The 16,314-nt window shown below is 40.7% G+C and overlaps 1 protein-coding gene across 7 annotated transcripts in view; it reads left to right on the forward strand.

Annotated features, from left to right (window-relative positions):
- The window catches only part of ICA1 (islet cell autoantigen 1), a 230,009-nt gene that overhangs the window by 59,074 nt on the left and 154,621 nt on the right, over positions 1-16,314 (forward strand). For all 7 annotated transcript variants that reach the window (XM_069211715.1, XM_069211718.1, XM_069211719.1 and 4 more), the window contains exon 3: positions 16,131-16,203. In XM_069211715.1, the coding sequence (XP_069067816.1) occupies positions 16,131-16,203 (73 nt within the window). The remainder of the gene's footprint in view (positions 1-16,130; positions 16,204-16,314) is intronic.

The raw sequence follows: 16,314 nt of genomic DNA on the forward strand, positions 1-16,314 counted from the left end.
ACCAGCACTCAGCAACAGTGTCTTCTACACACACAATACATGATAGAAACTCTACACAAACTAGGGTTCTCTATAAATTACCAAAAATCACATCTACAACCATCCCAAATACAACAATACTTGGGAGCAACACTCAATACACAAAAGGCGATTGCCACTCCAAGTCCACAAAGGGTACAGGCATTCCGCAATACAATATTAAACATACAGCCAAACCAACACTACCAAGTGGGGTTTGTAATGAAACATCTAGGCATGATGTCTTCATGCATAGCCATCGTCCCAAACGCAAGACTACACATGCGGCCCTTACAATAGTGTCTAGCAACACAATGGACACAGGCACAGGGTCAACTCCAAGATCTAGTGTTGATAGACCGCCAAACACACCTCTCGCCTCAATGGTGGAACCCTATAAATTTAAACCAAGGGCGGCCATTCCAAGACCCAGTGCCTCAATACGTGATCACAACAGATGCTTCCATGATGGGGTGGGGAGCACACCTCAACCAGCACAGTATACAGGGACAATGGAACATTCAACAAAAACAACTGCACATAAATCACTTAGAACTATTGGCAGTGTTTCTAGCATTGAAAGCATTTCAACCACTGGTAGCCCACAAACACATTCTTGTCAAAAAAGACAACATGACGACAATGTATTACCTCAACAAACAGGGAGGGACACACTCCTCACAACTGTGTCTCGTAGCACAAAAAATTTGGCATTGGGCAATTCACAATCACATTTGCCTAATAGCACAATACATCCCAGGTATTCAAAACCAGTTGGCCGACAATCTCAGCCGAGCTCACCAACAAACACACGAATGGCAAATTCATCCCCAGGTCCTACAAACTTACTTTCTACGCTGGGGAACACCACAAATAGACCTATTCGCAACAAAAGAAAACACAAAATGCCAAGACTTTGCGTCCAGGTATCCACACCCTCTGTCCAAGGGCAATGCGTTATGCATGAGTTGGTCAGAGATATTTGCTTACGCTTTTCCTCCTCTCCCACTCCTTCCTTATCTGGTAAACAAATTGAGTCAAAACAGACTCAAACTAATATTCAAAGCACCAACCTGGGCTCGCCAACCGTGGTACACAACACTGCTGGACCTGTCAGTAGTACCTCATATCAAACTACCAAACAGACCAGATCTGTTAACTCAACACAAACAGATCAGACACCCGAATCCAGCATCGCTCAATCTAGCAATCTGGCTCCTGAAGTCTTAGAATTTGGACATTTAGACCTTACACAAGAATGTATGGAGGTCATTAAACAAGCTAGAAAACCTACTACAAGACATTGTTATGCAAACAAATGGAAAAGATTTGTTTATTACTGCCATAATAATCAAATTCAACCACTACATGCTTCCGCAAAGAACATTGTAAGCTACTTATTACACTTACAAAAATCTAAACTAGCATTCTCTTCTATTAAAATACATCTCACAGCAATATCTGCCTATCTGCAGACTACACATTCAACATCACTTTTTAGAATCCCAGTCATCAAAGCATTTATGGAGGGATTATAAAGAATCATAACCCGAGAACACCACCAGTCCCCTCATGGAATCTCAATATTGTTTTAACACGGCTCATGGGACCACAATTTGAACCCATGCACTCTTGTGAGATGCAATTCTTAACTTGGAAAGTAGCCTTCCTGATAGCTATCACATCTCTTAGAAGAGTAAGTGAAATTCAAGCATTTACTATACAAGAACCCTTTATACAGATACATAAACATAAAGTAGTTCTCCGTACAAATCCCAAATTCTTACCAAAAGTTATATCACCATTCCACCTAAACCAAACCGTGGAACTCCCAGTCTTTTTTCCAGAACCAGACTCAGTAGCCGAAAGAGCCTTACATACGTTAGACATTAAAAGAGCACTAATGTATTACATTGATAGAACAAAACAGTTTCGCAAAACAAAATAATTGTTTGTAGCCTTCAAAAAACCTCATGCAAGAAATCCAATATCCAAACAAGCCATTGCCAGATGGATAGTGAAATGTATTCAGATCTGCCATATCAAAGCAAAAAGAGATCTACCTATTACACCAAAGGCGCACTCCACTAGGAAAAAAGGCGCCACAATGGCTTTTCTATGGCATATACCTATGACCGAAATCTGTAAGGCAGCCACATGGTCTACGCCTCATACATTCACAAAACATTACTGTGTAGATGTGTTAACAACACAACAAGCCACAGTTGGACAGGCTGTATTACGAACATTATTTCAAACAACTTCAACTCCTACAGGCTAAGTCACCGCTTTTTGGGGAGATTACTGCTTACTAGTCTATGCACAGCATGTGTATCTGCAGCTACACATGCCATCGAACGGAAAATGTCACTTACCCAGTGTACATCTGTTCGTGGCATGAGACACTGCTGATTCACATGCGCCCTCCCACCTCCCTGGGAGCCTGTAGCCGTTATAAGTTGGATGAAAACTGTAAAACTTGTAAATAAATACTTTTTAAGACACATTATGTACATACATACTTACTCCATTGCATGGGCACAATTACTATATTCACAACTCCTACCTCACCCTCTGCGGGGAAAACAATCTAAGATGGAGTCGACGCCCATGTGCAATGGAGCCGAAAGGGAGGAGTCCCTCGGTCTCGTGACTCGAAAAGACTTCGAAGAAAAACAACTTGTAACACACTTTTTTTAAAGCATCCTAGAGCATATAGAGTAAGTAACATTGTCAAACTACAAGCACTGTATTTTAGCTGAGGGAAGAGGCGAAAAAATTGCCGAAGAGCCACAACACCTGATAAGTCTACGGTTGCCACCTGGCACCAAGATTGGTATTTTAATCTCCTGGCTAGTACGAAAATAAAGAAAAGCACCCAAAGCCTGCACTTTTTTCCTCTAATCACTGTGTACTTTAAAGAATAGACATAAGGCAAAAGCCCTTAAGAATGTTTTCCATAGCTGCTGACTAATAGTTAAACTAAACAAAGGCATAAAGTCCATGTCATAAAAAGAAATATGGATGTTATTATATAAACAACCCTCTTTAGTTATCTTGCTCTGGCTGTTACAGAATCTTAAAACATGGTAAAAAAATAATTTATTTTTGTAGCTTTATATGACCTGAATGCAGCCCAAAGGCACAAGAGTGATTGACTGGTTGCATTAGTCAAGATCAAATGATGTTATTTTAAACTTAGAATGACTTGCCCTGAATCACAGGATGTTGAATCCACAACTAGGATCCTCCAACATAGTTCCTAGTTTGAAAATGGACACCTCGAACCTTATCTCCATCCTCTCTATTTTTTCTTCTCTCTGAGAAAGATGGTGTCACAGCAAGCCTATGCAAATGCACTGTCCCACCCATCAAGCCATGAAAGACACTAATGTTTGTTGTTTCTGGTAGCCACCCTGCTTCTTCCCTCGGGGTTGCTCTCTATCTCTATCACTTTTTGCCACCTAGTGCTTCAATGCCATGGCCGGAATGCGCTTTATAAATATCAATACATACATACTCTGGGTCCAAGGTGACAAGGGAGTGGGTCAGTTGCAGCACACAGCTGCTACCACTCCAGCAACAGGAAGGAGGGAGAAAATGCCACAGAATCACATGGCCCAAGTCATCTCTTTCCCAGCCGCTATAGCCTGGGAGAGATGAACTGGCAGGGGAGTGGTTAAATATAGCACATAGCTGCAACTCCAGGGGGCTGAGAAGAACATGACCCAATGGTCACAAAATCACCAGCCCCCAGCGGCCCCCCACCCCTCATCCCAGCGAGGTCCTTAATTCTCGCACCCTTCCCGCCCACCATGCCCTGAATGTAATGGCCCAGCGGGGACAGGATTCAACACTGCTTCAGGGCAGGGCCAGCCCCACGGGAGGCTGAGGTGAGAATGGACTAAGGGCCAGAGCAGCACCTGGCTCCCAGCAAGGCCACATCTCAAACTCAACCCCTTCCCCACCCATCATAACCTCAGGGTGATGGCCTGGCACGAGAGGAATGAAGGGAAGGGCATGCCATGGTCCGGGTGACAGAGATCCTAAAAAAAAGTCACCATTAATACACTGGCCCATCCGCCAGTTCCCGACTGCCCTCCTTACCAATCCGACCCTGCTCCCGGCTCATCCCCACAAACTGAGACTGATCCCGCCCCCACACCAGCCCACTCAGCCCAATCACCCTTCCTGTTCTGTCCACCAGCCTCAGAATACTCTTCCCTCTTGCACCTGCCCTGTGGTTGTGGGCGGAACTAAATAGGCATCTAGTAGTACGGGATGAACAGATATTCTGTAAGTGCATTTGCGGACATATGTTTGTTTAAGTTTTGGGTAATTTAATGTGTGAGAGGTGTAAGTGCTGAGTTACTGAGTTGTGTGAATGCATAGTTAGCTGAGTTAGTGTTGTGCCCATGTGACAGCTGGATCACCATTGTGTATGTCTGTATGTAAGAGGAGAGTGAGCTGGGTGACTAATGGCTGAACGGACAGCACTCGTCAGTGCAAGCATATATATCTTAAGACGTTTTTGTGGCACTCACCATGTCATTGACATTTGACAAGGTGTTGCAGCTGTAATTTAACTAGGATTATCATGTCAATCGAGGACATAGGGTAGAGAGAATTAATTAGCAGCTGATCCTGCAATAAAATGTCATCTTTTTGGACAAATTCATTTTTCTAGACTCGGAAAGATGTATTTTCGGAACCTCAATCCAAGACTTCAGGTGGCCTCTACCACCCACTTCCCTTTGCCAATAACCAAGCCCCCTGTCCCTTTATCTGGTGGCTAAATTGTGCAACATGAAACAAGGATCCTTGGATCAAACGGTTTACCTGCTTGACCAAATTGTAGGATCCTAAGAAATAACATTATTTCAACATGCCTCGTTTTCCTTGTTCCTCTCATTTGAGTGTACCTTTTAAAAAAACTCATTTTAAGAAGTATGCTCTATAAAAACCTCACTTTGATATGTTTGTTGTATTTTAATGCAGCACCATGTGTTATTAAAACTCTTGCAGGGTTAACAAATTAATTTACCTATATCTTGGTTCACTAATAGCAGAATCATTTACTAAAAACCCATGCAACGTAGCGCATGAACTAAAGTTGCAGCACTCCATTTCATGTGAGTAGAGAGCAGGACAGCGCCAGACCTGTTAAGCTAGCTCTGATGGACAATACGTGCAGTACACACATCTTTGCACAATAGTGCAAGGCTGTGTGCGCGGTGTGTGCTGTAGGTTATGCGTACAAAATACTTTAGGCTAAATTTAAAACTTTTCCCACCTTAGATGCATGCTGTACACTGCAGCACAGATGCTAAGTGGGAAACATTTGGAGAAATAAAAATATGTTCTCCTTTTTAACACCTGCCTCAAAGAGGCAATATTTTTTGGTACAAAGCGCCCTCTACTATAGTTAGTAGACAAGACATTGCATTGAAAACCATGGAAACATAGAACATTGATTCACTGCCCTTAGAACATCCCTTTGACACAAAGTGAAGTAAAGCAGAACAAAGAGCTGCTTTGCATTACTTTCAGGATATTTGCAGTGCCAAACAAGTTTTGAACTGAAACATGAATTCCAGATTAACATTTACAAACCCAGTGCTTAAATCTGCTCTAAGACGTCTGATAAATGTCACTTAATGGAGCAGTTCATTGTAGTGTTCTGAAGTGAAAGGCTTTCACTTTAAATAAATACACTTTTTGTAGAGACTTTAGCACATTTTTTACACGACCATTTGCATACCACCTAGAGGGCTTTGTTTGCATTATAGCGCTTAGTCAAGCCTGATCATTTGCTGAGGTCTGGCTTGGCACTCCCTATTAATAGTCTGCTTGCCCAGATTGTGTGACTGTGACGATTTTTTCTTTATTGTAGATTTGCCGCATTTTGCCAGCTAATCCATCATCTGCCACAAAATCTGCAGATTTTAACCAAAAAAACGTGTTTCTAGCCCAAACGGTACAAAATCTACTAAAAACACAGTGACTAGAATTGTTGCGCAGTGAAAGGCCCTTTGCAAAGGTTGACTGGTCACCTTTCTATAGCTTGTTGCTATATTTAACTCATTATCTGGTACTAATGAAGTGCAATTAAATTCCCAGACAGCGTTAATAATTAAAAAAAATCACAAAACGTGCAGCATAATTTGCCTTTCCTTGCTTCACGATTTACTTAACCCTTCTGCATAATTTGGCCGTTCCCTGCTGCATAATTCCAGTGGCCTTGAATATACTCCCCCACTGTGGCAGCACCAGCCCTTACAAGGACGGGACGGTAGGGAGCACAGGATGAAGTGAATGCAGACAGAAGCCTTGTTTACAATTAAATGTACTTTTGAGAACCTGCAAAAAACTAAGAATGCATCTCAGGGGTCAGCCTTATCGCAGCCTGGCCTACAGCAGCTCAAGAACTGCCTGTGCCCTTGAAGCTGAGCTACAGCAGATGACTTTGGGACGGGGAGGTGACAGGGGGATTGAAGGTGGATGGGGGGGGGGAGCAGGGCTAAGAACAGTCTGTAGGCATGTCCTTTAAAGACTGCACAGCCTTTTCTGCTGAACTTCCAGAATGGGAAAACTTTCACTTCTTTAATGTTATATGGTCATAAAAGTCCTGCATCCGTCCATGGTAGCAGAATCCCTACCAAAAACAAAAAAAGAAAACAAGCGCTACCCGACACTGTTCCTGATTTTATTCTGTTGAAGTCATTTCATGTTGTACAATGAGGTAATAAAAATGAATAAGCAGACGACTTCCCCTTCCTTCATCCAAAGTGCTGCATTTGGCACTGCCGTGTTATCCACTCCAGAACCCATGTATAGCAGCCAAATGATCCAATTTAAAATCATGCTGGTGACATTATAAAGATTGATGATGTTGCTATCCTGTTTGCCGTAGACCTAGTCTATGTAGGACGCAGATATTTGATCTGCAAGTAGAGTGTGAAGATTTGTTTTCCAAATGCGAAGGAAAAGATTGTGTATCCAGTTGTGAGAAATCTATAAAGGCCATTTTAAAGCCATGGTAAGATGCTGGCTGCGAGCAGGATACTTTGTCTAGTGGCCAAACGTTCATTTTGAAGACCTAGGTTCTCATTCAACTCTCCACATTTCGTTTAAAAAAAAAAGTGATATAAATGTTTAGTGTCCCAGTCACATGTTTATTCCACAAAGTCCTCCTATAACATCCTGATTTAGATAATTTTATAATTCACATTTGTACTCACCACACACAAACATCTCCCACACCCCCATACTCCGTGCGCCTTTGCCATTTTTAGATCTGGCTCGTCAGCACAGCTATCGCTTGATCTTATGCGATCAATCGAAAAAAAGAGCTTTCTGGAGTACTACAGAAACTAGCTTTTGATCCACCCATATGTTGTAGGCATGAGTGTATGTTTTGATTCAGCCGAAGTTTGCTTCCACAGAAAAGTGCTTGCTCTCTACACAACCATCTTTATTTTTTGTCTGTCTATTATGAAAAGTTATGACGAAGGCAGTAGGCTGAGCTAAGTGGGTTAACCTGTTAGTGGGCTCCAATTTAAAAGATGTTGATCTCATGTGTCTTTGATTATATACTAGTATTAATGTTACAAAGAATCACGTTTTAGAGTTTTAGCTACTAAGATAAATAGTAGAGGCATCAGCAACAGTTTGCCAGACAGTATTCTCCCAAAAAGGTTGACAATGCTGCTAGGTGCCTCAACCATCTGTGTAGTGATTTCCATGTTTCTTTACTCTGGATCAGCCGTTTGGTTTGCCCCATCTCTTCCTCCGTTGTGAGATTCAACTCCCCACCTTTTTAGATGATTTACTGCCTGTATTCCAGTTATCCAATAAATCTTGGTCAAACACAAAAGTACTGAATTGGTGCTTGTAAAGAGGCCAGAAGTAGAGATGACTCCAACCCAGACTGTAACTGTCTCGGACTCAGCTATTTGAATATGACACTATTCAACTGTTAACCGTATGCATCACTCTCCTTGGACTAAACCCTCTTCTGAGCTGTGGTTTGAGCTCCGAGCTGAAGACATTAAAGATGCATATAAGAAATGTGTCCTTCAGTACCAGCAAGCACCCTCCGCTAAAATGTTTGGGAGTGTCCGAATTTTGCTTTTAAGGTGCAGACTAGTTGCCTAGATCTTGTACTGATCTAACAAACATCACTTTCTCCCATCTATTGACCCACCTTTCCCTTATGGCCATGCCGTTATAGACATTCTAGTCAACATCCTCCCCAGCACTCGCACCGTGCTGTAACATCCTAATCTCTAGATTTCCTCCAAGCAGTCCTCACGAAGGTGCACAGTGACATCACTCCCGACGAAGCAATAAATCATTTGCTCTATTTAACCATACCCTAAAAGAAGTATTTGATTAACACTTTGCCAAATGCACATTCTACTTACTGCCCCACGACCACAACCGTGATACTACAGCCACAATGTGTAGTCCGAAAGAAAAACATGTAGGTGTTTGTGTAAATGCCATAAAAACAAGACCTTGACATCTACAAGCATGTTCCAAAGTATACACTTGGATGTGTTAGACAGTGCTAAATAATCCTACTTTCATGACATGATCACCCCCACTTCAGTCTCACCAAAGGAACTTAATTGCTCCATCTTGAATTTATGCTCTATGCCATTGCTTACCTGTGAGAATATGCCCCTTTTTGTGGTTACCTCCATTTTATTTGCTGAATTGTATTGCTGATCTTTAGACTCTTCACTCTAGACCACTGCTGTCCAGTGTTGGTGTATGTGTTCTGATCTCTAAAACAGGTAGGAATTGGCTAATCCCCAATTTCTGTATTTAACTCTTATAAGGCTGTACTATATGAAATCCAAGGACTGAAAGACTCCAAGGACAATATGGCTAAGCCCTGACTGGGTCCAGGAATATAAAAAGGCTGATGAGGACATCTCTGTCAAGAATCCCAGCTGACTAGTGGCAACTGGACCTGGACTGAACGTTGCTGTTGCCCTCTGCCTGACACCCTGAGGTCCTGGTGGTTTTTGAAGTGTACTCCTGTGGTTAGGTGGGCACCAGTAGCGGCTTAGGAAACTTATCAAACCGTTTTGCTCCAGAGCTCTAAGGGGACTGACCACAAAAGTATCTTACTGGCAGGTCCACAGCATCTGATTGAATTTCAGGCTTTTCCCCTGTAGATAAGAGTATTTCCTCAGAAAAATTTCAAAGTTCCTTTGCAGATTGGGACATTTCAAACCTCTCTACTTCCAGTTTCTAGTGGGGCCTACCTACTTAGGTGCGATTTGAGGCTCACCATGCTGGAGCGTGGGTCAGATACACTATGTCTGCTGTGACCATGGACTTTTGGTGGTTTGTGGTCGCTATTTTCACTTAAATCTTTAAAAAATAATATCTCCAATTCCCCTTATTGAATTTTTGTCATTTTGTTATTTATTATATTTTTCTTTAATTTTATTAGTTATAGTGGGATCGTTATTGTGTCTTCAGTTTCTAAAGTGTGTTGGTACTTGTAACTGCTTTCCACATTTTTGTTAAGCTAAGCCTGTTTACTTTGTGTTATAGCTGCCAAGGGTTGCGCTTAAGTGTAAATTACTAAAACATTGACTGGACCAACAAGATAGTGACTTTATTACTTCTGGTGGTCACCAATCCACTCCAACTAATAAACCAGTTCTTACATTACCTATCACAAACTCTTTGTAATCAGCCAATCAGGCCTCGAAAAATCTACTCGCCTCCTCGCAATGTTGAGTCAGATTTCTATCAGGGTGAGCTATTTTTAAGGCCTACTTATCCGTTCTGCTGGTGAGCTGACAAAGAACAGGTTTTCTGTTCATTCAGAAAGTGATTGAGCAATAAAGATGCCTTTATATATTCTTTTTATCTTGTCACATTTGCTGTGCGTTTCTCAGGCAGATGTCAAATGTCAGCTTATGTCTTCCAGTTTTCTGCTTATGTTATACTGGAGGTTGGTGTTTACTTTTTTTCCCTGACTGCAAAGTTAGAGAATTTTGTGAAGTGAATTGTCTGACAATCGTGCTGTACGTCAAGTGTGAAATGAAAGGCTGTATGAAGGCAGGTTTTGTTTATAGCACACATCTTTTAAATATTTTGTAAATGAACTGTACAAACATTTCAAAATATACCTTATTAGTGACAGAAGCTAAATTTTCTGTAACTCTGTGTAGTGGAAACAAAAATTCTAACAGGATCAAAACACATCAGAACACTTCACTTAGTGAAGTACTAAATATTTCTGTTCAAACTCCATTTCCACACACTATTGTTTGTAAGCTGTTCAGTATTAAGGAAAGATGCGGAAGACATTGTAACGCGAAGGGTTAATTAGCTTGAGCAGTGTAGATGAGTGTAATGCCTGTTGAAACCCCCTCCCAAACATCGTGGAAAAGTTTATGATATTATTTTCAAGCTTGTTTGTGTAGAAGACTCCGTCTCAACCTTGAGAACGAGAGTACAGGTAGGAGATGGAATGAAAACAAAGGCTGTAGAAGGGCAGAGCAGCCAAGTACTGATAAAATAGCTAGAAAATGCCAGAATGAGATAGAATCCAAGCTTCGAGTTTTTTAAGCACTGAAGTGTGGGTGAGGGATTTGGAAGCTCGCAGATGGAATTGTGGAAGCTGCCATGGCCCAGCGCTGCCTCCCTGTTTGCTCGTGGTGCTTGAGGGGGAGAGAGGTCCAAGCAGGCGGTAGAGGGCTCCCCAGCATGTCGTGGATTAAGTTAAGTTTCCACACAGGGATAAAACACCTTTGTTTCTCTGCTCTATTATTATGACTGATTATTTATGCCTACACTGTGTTTATAACCTGAAGTATTCAGCTCGTTTTTATTTTGCTTTCTAAACCTATTAGTGTGAACTGCTGCAATAACTGAAACATGCATTTAGGTGTGCAGTAAATCAAAGCTTATCAGAAGTATTTAGTTCGTTTATATATTGCCTCCTGAACATCGTAGTGAGAGCCTGCTGCAGTAATTGAAACATGCATTTTGGTGTGCAGTAAATCAAAGCTTATCTGAAGTATTCAACTCATTTATATTCTGTTTCCTGAATATCGTAGTGCAATGCATTTTAGTATACAGTTAATCAAAACATATGTCAATTAATTCTTTGCCTATATATATATATATATATATATATATATATATATATATATATATATATATATATATATATATAATAGATGCTTTTCATTGCTATTCTTATTCTACTATTGTTAATGTGCTAAATGCTTACATTTTACCTGCAATTCTAGTAAAGCTAAATTGTATTTATTATTGGCGTGTGGTCCTTCATTGAGCGTCCTTATTGACTTATACCGAACAGGTGTCAACCAGACACCTGGATAAGACATAAGCTATATAGTTTTATCAGTAAAGCTGAATGTTAGTTGCACAGGGTGTAGGCATTTTAATGGAAAATGCGCTTTCGGTAAATTACAGTGTGCTACCACATCATGCTTTAGTAAAAGTGAGAGTTTTGTCTGCTGTTTTTGACACCGTAGATAATCCTACCCTTCTGCCGTCCCTAGAATCACTGGTGGCACCAGCCCAGCCTACAAATTGCTTAACAGCTTCTCTGACCACTCCTGCTTGATTACCTGGAATTCCAAAATATCTATAACCATCTCAGTTCCTGTCCCAGTGCGCCCTGTCCTTGTCCCTCTCCCCTCCTCTGGGACATCATAACCCTTTTTTTTTTTTTATGAGTGTCATCTTTATGCTGATAACCCTCAAATATTTTCTCTTTTTCTAGTTGTTCACCTTTCCTTCAGGCACGGGTATTAAATTGTCTCACTACTACACACCACTAGATAGACTTACCCTGATTCATGTAAAATGTTGCTACAACTATGGTGTGTTTCCTCCTCCTCAGCATGTGTTTCTTTAGCTGACTCTATTCAGTTTCCCCGAGACCCAGAAGCTAATTCCCTTCCATCAGGAACATTTTGATTTGAGAATAATGGGGTATGAGGTAAAGAGAACAGAAATGAAGCAGAACAATATGCATGTTCTCTGTGTCAGTTTAAAATGTATGTGGTGTCAACAGGGTTTTTGGTACCTGCTGAAGATATGGGCTTCATCTTCCTATTTGTATTCCCTTTTGGAAAATGCGGGGCGTTTATGACCCTACTATGGAAATTAGTGTTTTACATGTGAGTCAAGATTCCATTCATAGTAGTTAGATCTGGGTTTGTGCTCCTACTGCAGACGTTTCTGTTAACTCCATTGCCCAGACATAATGGTGAGATGTCTCCAGGCAGTGCATTTACAGTGTGAACTCGGTATTCACACAGTCTGATGGTTAAAATGAAGAAACCAAAGCAAAGTGTGATTTCTTGCAGCATTCTAAGCCGTAGCAAAATATGTGTATTTCAGTATCCTACTCTGTATTGTGAAAACTGAGCACAGTGTGCATTATTACATCATTGTAGATGTTGAACTTATATGTACGCTCAGCACAATTTCAGTAATGAGGCAAAATGTGCTTTCTGTAAAAAGGACAGCATCATATAAATTGCACAAATAGGTGCACTACTGCCAATTTGAGGTTCTAATAGAGGTATTTGTGTGTACCAGTTTAGATTATGGGATCCTCTATGGGGAATTCTCTCTGTGTCAAAGAAAGAGGTTTTATTCCATGTGTCACAAACCTTTTGCTTGGGTAAAAATTCTGATTTTACTGATTGGCTTCTTTAAGTGGGAGCACCTCCTTTCCTAATGGAGCACAAGTATCACAGAGGGGTTAGAGGTCCAGTCTGGCTTATTAATGTCATACTTGGAGGATCATATGTCCACACAGTGTTATGTTGCAAACACACTCTTTATTTAGAGGATAAAGGTAGCTGGTTCATACGTTAAAACAGATTTAAAAAAAAAAAAAACATCAGTCAACATGTGTTTCGGCCCTTCCCAGCACACAGGCCTGGGGCCTCCTCAAAGCTGGTGAAGCTAACAAAGGTAAAATAGGACATGTAATATACACACAATAGTAGAAATCACCACACGAAAATAGAAAAACTCATTGACAAAGTGAGATTCACACAACAAATATGACAAATAATCATTGGACGTCCATACTAGGCATGTGACACATTGCACACCAGTATTAGTATGGAAAGTTCCATGTTCTCATTGATCCCTAGTAAGCATAACACACAGACGTGCATGTAGGTATTATTAATATCTGCTGCTTCTCCCTTCTCTACAAAGGATTCTCCGGCACCGAGTATACGAGTGAATTCATTTTATTTTATTGAATTACATGGAAACACCAGAACACCTGGCGTGACTGCCAATAAGCATTCTGATATTTCCATGTAATTGAATAAAATAAAATGAATTCACTCGTATACTGAGTGCCGGGGAATCCTTTGGAGAGAAAGGAGAAGCAGCAGATGTGAAGGCGCACGCAGTGCAGTGCCATTCAGGCACCGTTGGCGTTCAGGAAGCGGACCAGCAATGCCGTAATGGAGAGAAAGAGTATAAAGCAGGTTATGTGCACGAAGAAGAGAAGGATGAATTGGTCTGGAAGGCAGTCAGTAGGTAAGAAAAGCAAAGAACAAACTTAAAAGCCAAATCTAGCATGCATTCCAAAGGACGTACTATGTTTAACAAACTATAAAAATAGAACCAAACCGCACGAATCTTACCAGAGGATAATTGAGCTGTAAAGAGTGAATGTAATCAAAGAAACGCTCAGGGTCACATGGGTCATAACCTGGATAGCAAAATACAGTATGTCAGGGTGAGCGGTCTTAAAGGTATTAGTGGTCCCAGAGCAGGAATGGTGGGTCTACGTGAAATATCTGTGTCTCAGGTAGACTAAGCACCCCGGCAGGTGATGTATTGGTTGCCGTCCCAGCAAAATCAGGTCTAATGCGGTCCTCGTCGGGGAAATTCCTTGTCGGAGAAATTTGTACGCAGAGTCAGGACCGCCAGGAAATTTAGCTAAGTTTTTTTACTTCTGGTTGGAAGTCAAAGTCGGAGAAAGAACAGAACTACTTGTAGGATCCCAGGCGGCAATATTGGGGAGAAACAGGGCTGCCTTGTTGCATATAGAATAAGCAAAAGGGGATAAGTAAGAAGTAGCAAATTAATTAGAAAAGAGGGAAAGAAGAGAACAAAAGTATCACAGATCCCCTAAAATAATATATAGGGTGGGGCTCAGTTAAGGCGGAAACCCTCAAAGGGCATATTAGTGTAGAAATATGTTCAATAAACTAAAAAGTAAATAACCGTCTGACCTCGGTAGAGTAATTATTCGCTGCACTATTAAATCATGGAAAGTAGTTGTGGAGAGTCACGCCTGCAATGTAATGAGTTCTTTGCACATACAACCTCCTTTACAGTGATTATTTCAGGATACCGTGAATCTCAACATACGTACACCCCAACATTCAGTATGTATTTATATTGTTTTTGTGTCTCTTACAACCGAACACCGACATATATCATATTATTAATACAACATGCTGTGTTATTACTTTGGGACCACTTAGAAAAAATGGAACTTTCCATGCTAATATCTATCTGCATCATATTACATGCCTACTAGGGATGTCATTTTTGTTGTGTGAATCTCACTTTGCCCCTATATTTTTCTGTTTTCATATGGTGATTTCTACTTTTGTTGTGCGTACGTTACATGTTCTTTTTTGCCTTTTGTTAACTTAACCAGCCGTCAGAAAGCACAAGACCTGTGCGCTGGAAAGTGGTGATCACGTTTTGGCTGATTTTCTTTAAATCTGGTTTAACGTATGAACCAGCAACCGTTATCTGCTAAATAAAGCAGTGTGCTTGCAACATAACACCTTCGGGACATGCAACTCTCTATGCATGTCCTCCGGACATTAATAAGACAGATTGTACTGCTAACCCCTCATGAAATTGGCTCTGAATCGTATACAATCTAGCTATAATTGAATTTTAAACCAATTCTATTGGTGATGTGTTTGGTTAAAAGTACTTCTGGTGTTTGTTTGCCAAACATATTTCAAAATTATAAAGGTTGGATGTGTCTATTCAGTTCTGTTAAAATCATAATTCATGGAAAACAGAACCATGTGGCTCAACCATTCCAAATAATCTCTCCTAGTGTTCCTATTCTCCCAAATCCTGTAAAACTCCCTAGAAACACTAAGCATTGTGACCACTTTTTCTACCTTATGTATTTAAAAATACACCAGGAGTCATACCATTTGAGGGGAAAAAAAACAAATCAACCCTGTATTCATCAAAATTGTTGTCCAACTCTGCTTTAAACAGTTCCCTTTATCCAGTCCTTTTTCTCTAACAATCACCAAAAATAGGCTTTTTGTAATTTTGCTTCGTTTTATGGCATCTTCTTGTGTTGAGATCTGTGGCGTCGTTCACTTGCCCTTTTAAAACTCACTACATCCCACAGTTTGTAGTTGAAAAAGAATAGCTTTAAATAGAAGAACAGAACTGCTAGTCATGAAGCCAAAAACCTATGTATTCAGGGGTTGTCGAGGGTTTTGGAAATGGCAAGCAGTAGTTGAGTAGGAGATCCATCTACCTTGCTTGCAGTCCACTTCAGAGACGTTTTCAATAACTGATCACTTGGGCATCTCTTGTGTGCCACTGTAGGAGTAGTGGGGTAATAGCCTTTGAGCTTTGCAGACCAGACACCTGTCTGTTTTTAGGATTTGTTTTCCACAAATGTAGTCTTATCATTGCAACAACTGTATTGATGAGAGGCACACAACGGGGGATGAACTGGGTACAGCAAAGCAGGGTGAATTTAGTTAGTATCGAGTTGAACCCACCTTGTACAAACAGGAAAGGAAGGTAAACAGCAGCCCTGTACACTCCAGATGGCTGAAGTCCAACCCTTCTCTCCCTCCTTCCCACTTATGGACACTGCATTAAAAAAATAAAAAAAACTTACAAAACGTATCACAAAAGCACTCTGTGTTCATTAATAAACCCATCATTCAGTGTTGCATGACAAGTCTAGAAATATAGTTAAACTGTTATTCATTTTTTTAAGCAATTTTAATGATAGTTTTCTTGTATTTGTGTGTATTGTTACCTAATGTATTTCCATTTGTCTATTCCAGCTGTTTCATTCAATACAAAGAACAGGCATGGAGTTACTAAAAGTAATTGAACAGTATCAACGAAGGATTTGCTGTAAGTAACTTCGCTGATTTGCGGACACAATAACGGACGGTAAATTAGAATACATTTAAAGCTAGAAGTAGTCTCAAAAGAAGACCATAGTCTGTCCCTAGGATCATGGTC

Source organism: Pleurodeles waltl, chromosome 10 (assembly GCF_031143425.1).
Source record: "Pleurodeles waltl isolate 20211129_DDA chromosome 10, aPleWal1.hap1.20221129, whole genome shotgun sequence".
Lineage (NCBI taxonomy): Eukaryota > Metazoa > Chordata > Amphibia > Caudata > Salamandridae > Pleurodeles > Pleurodeles waltl.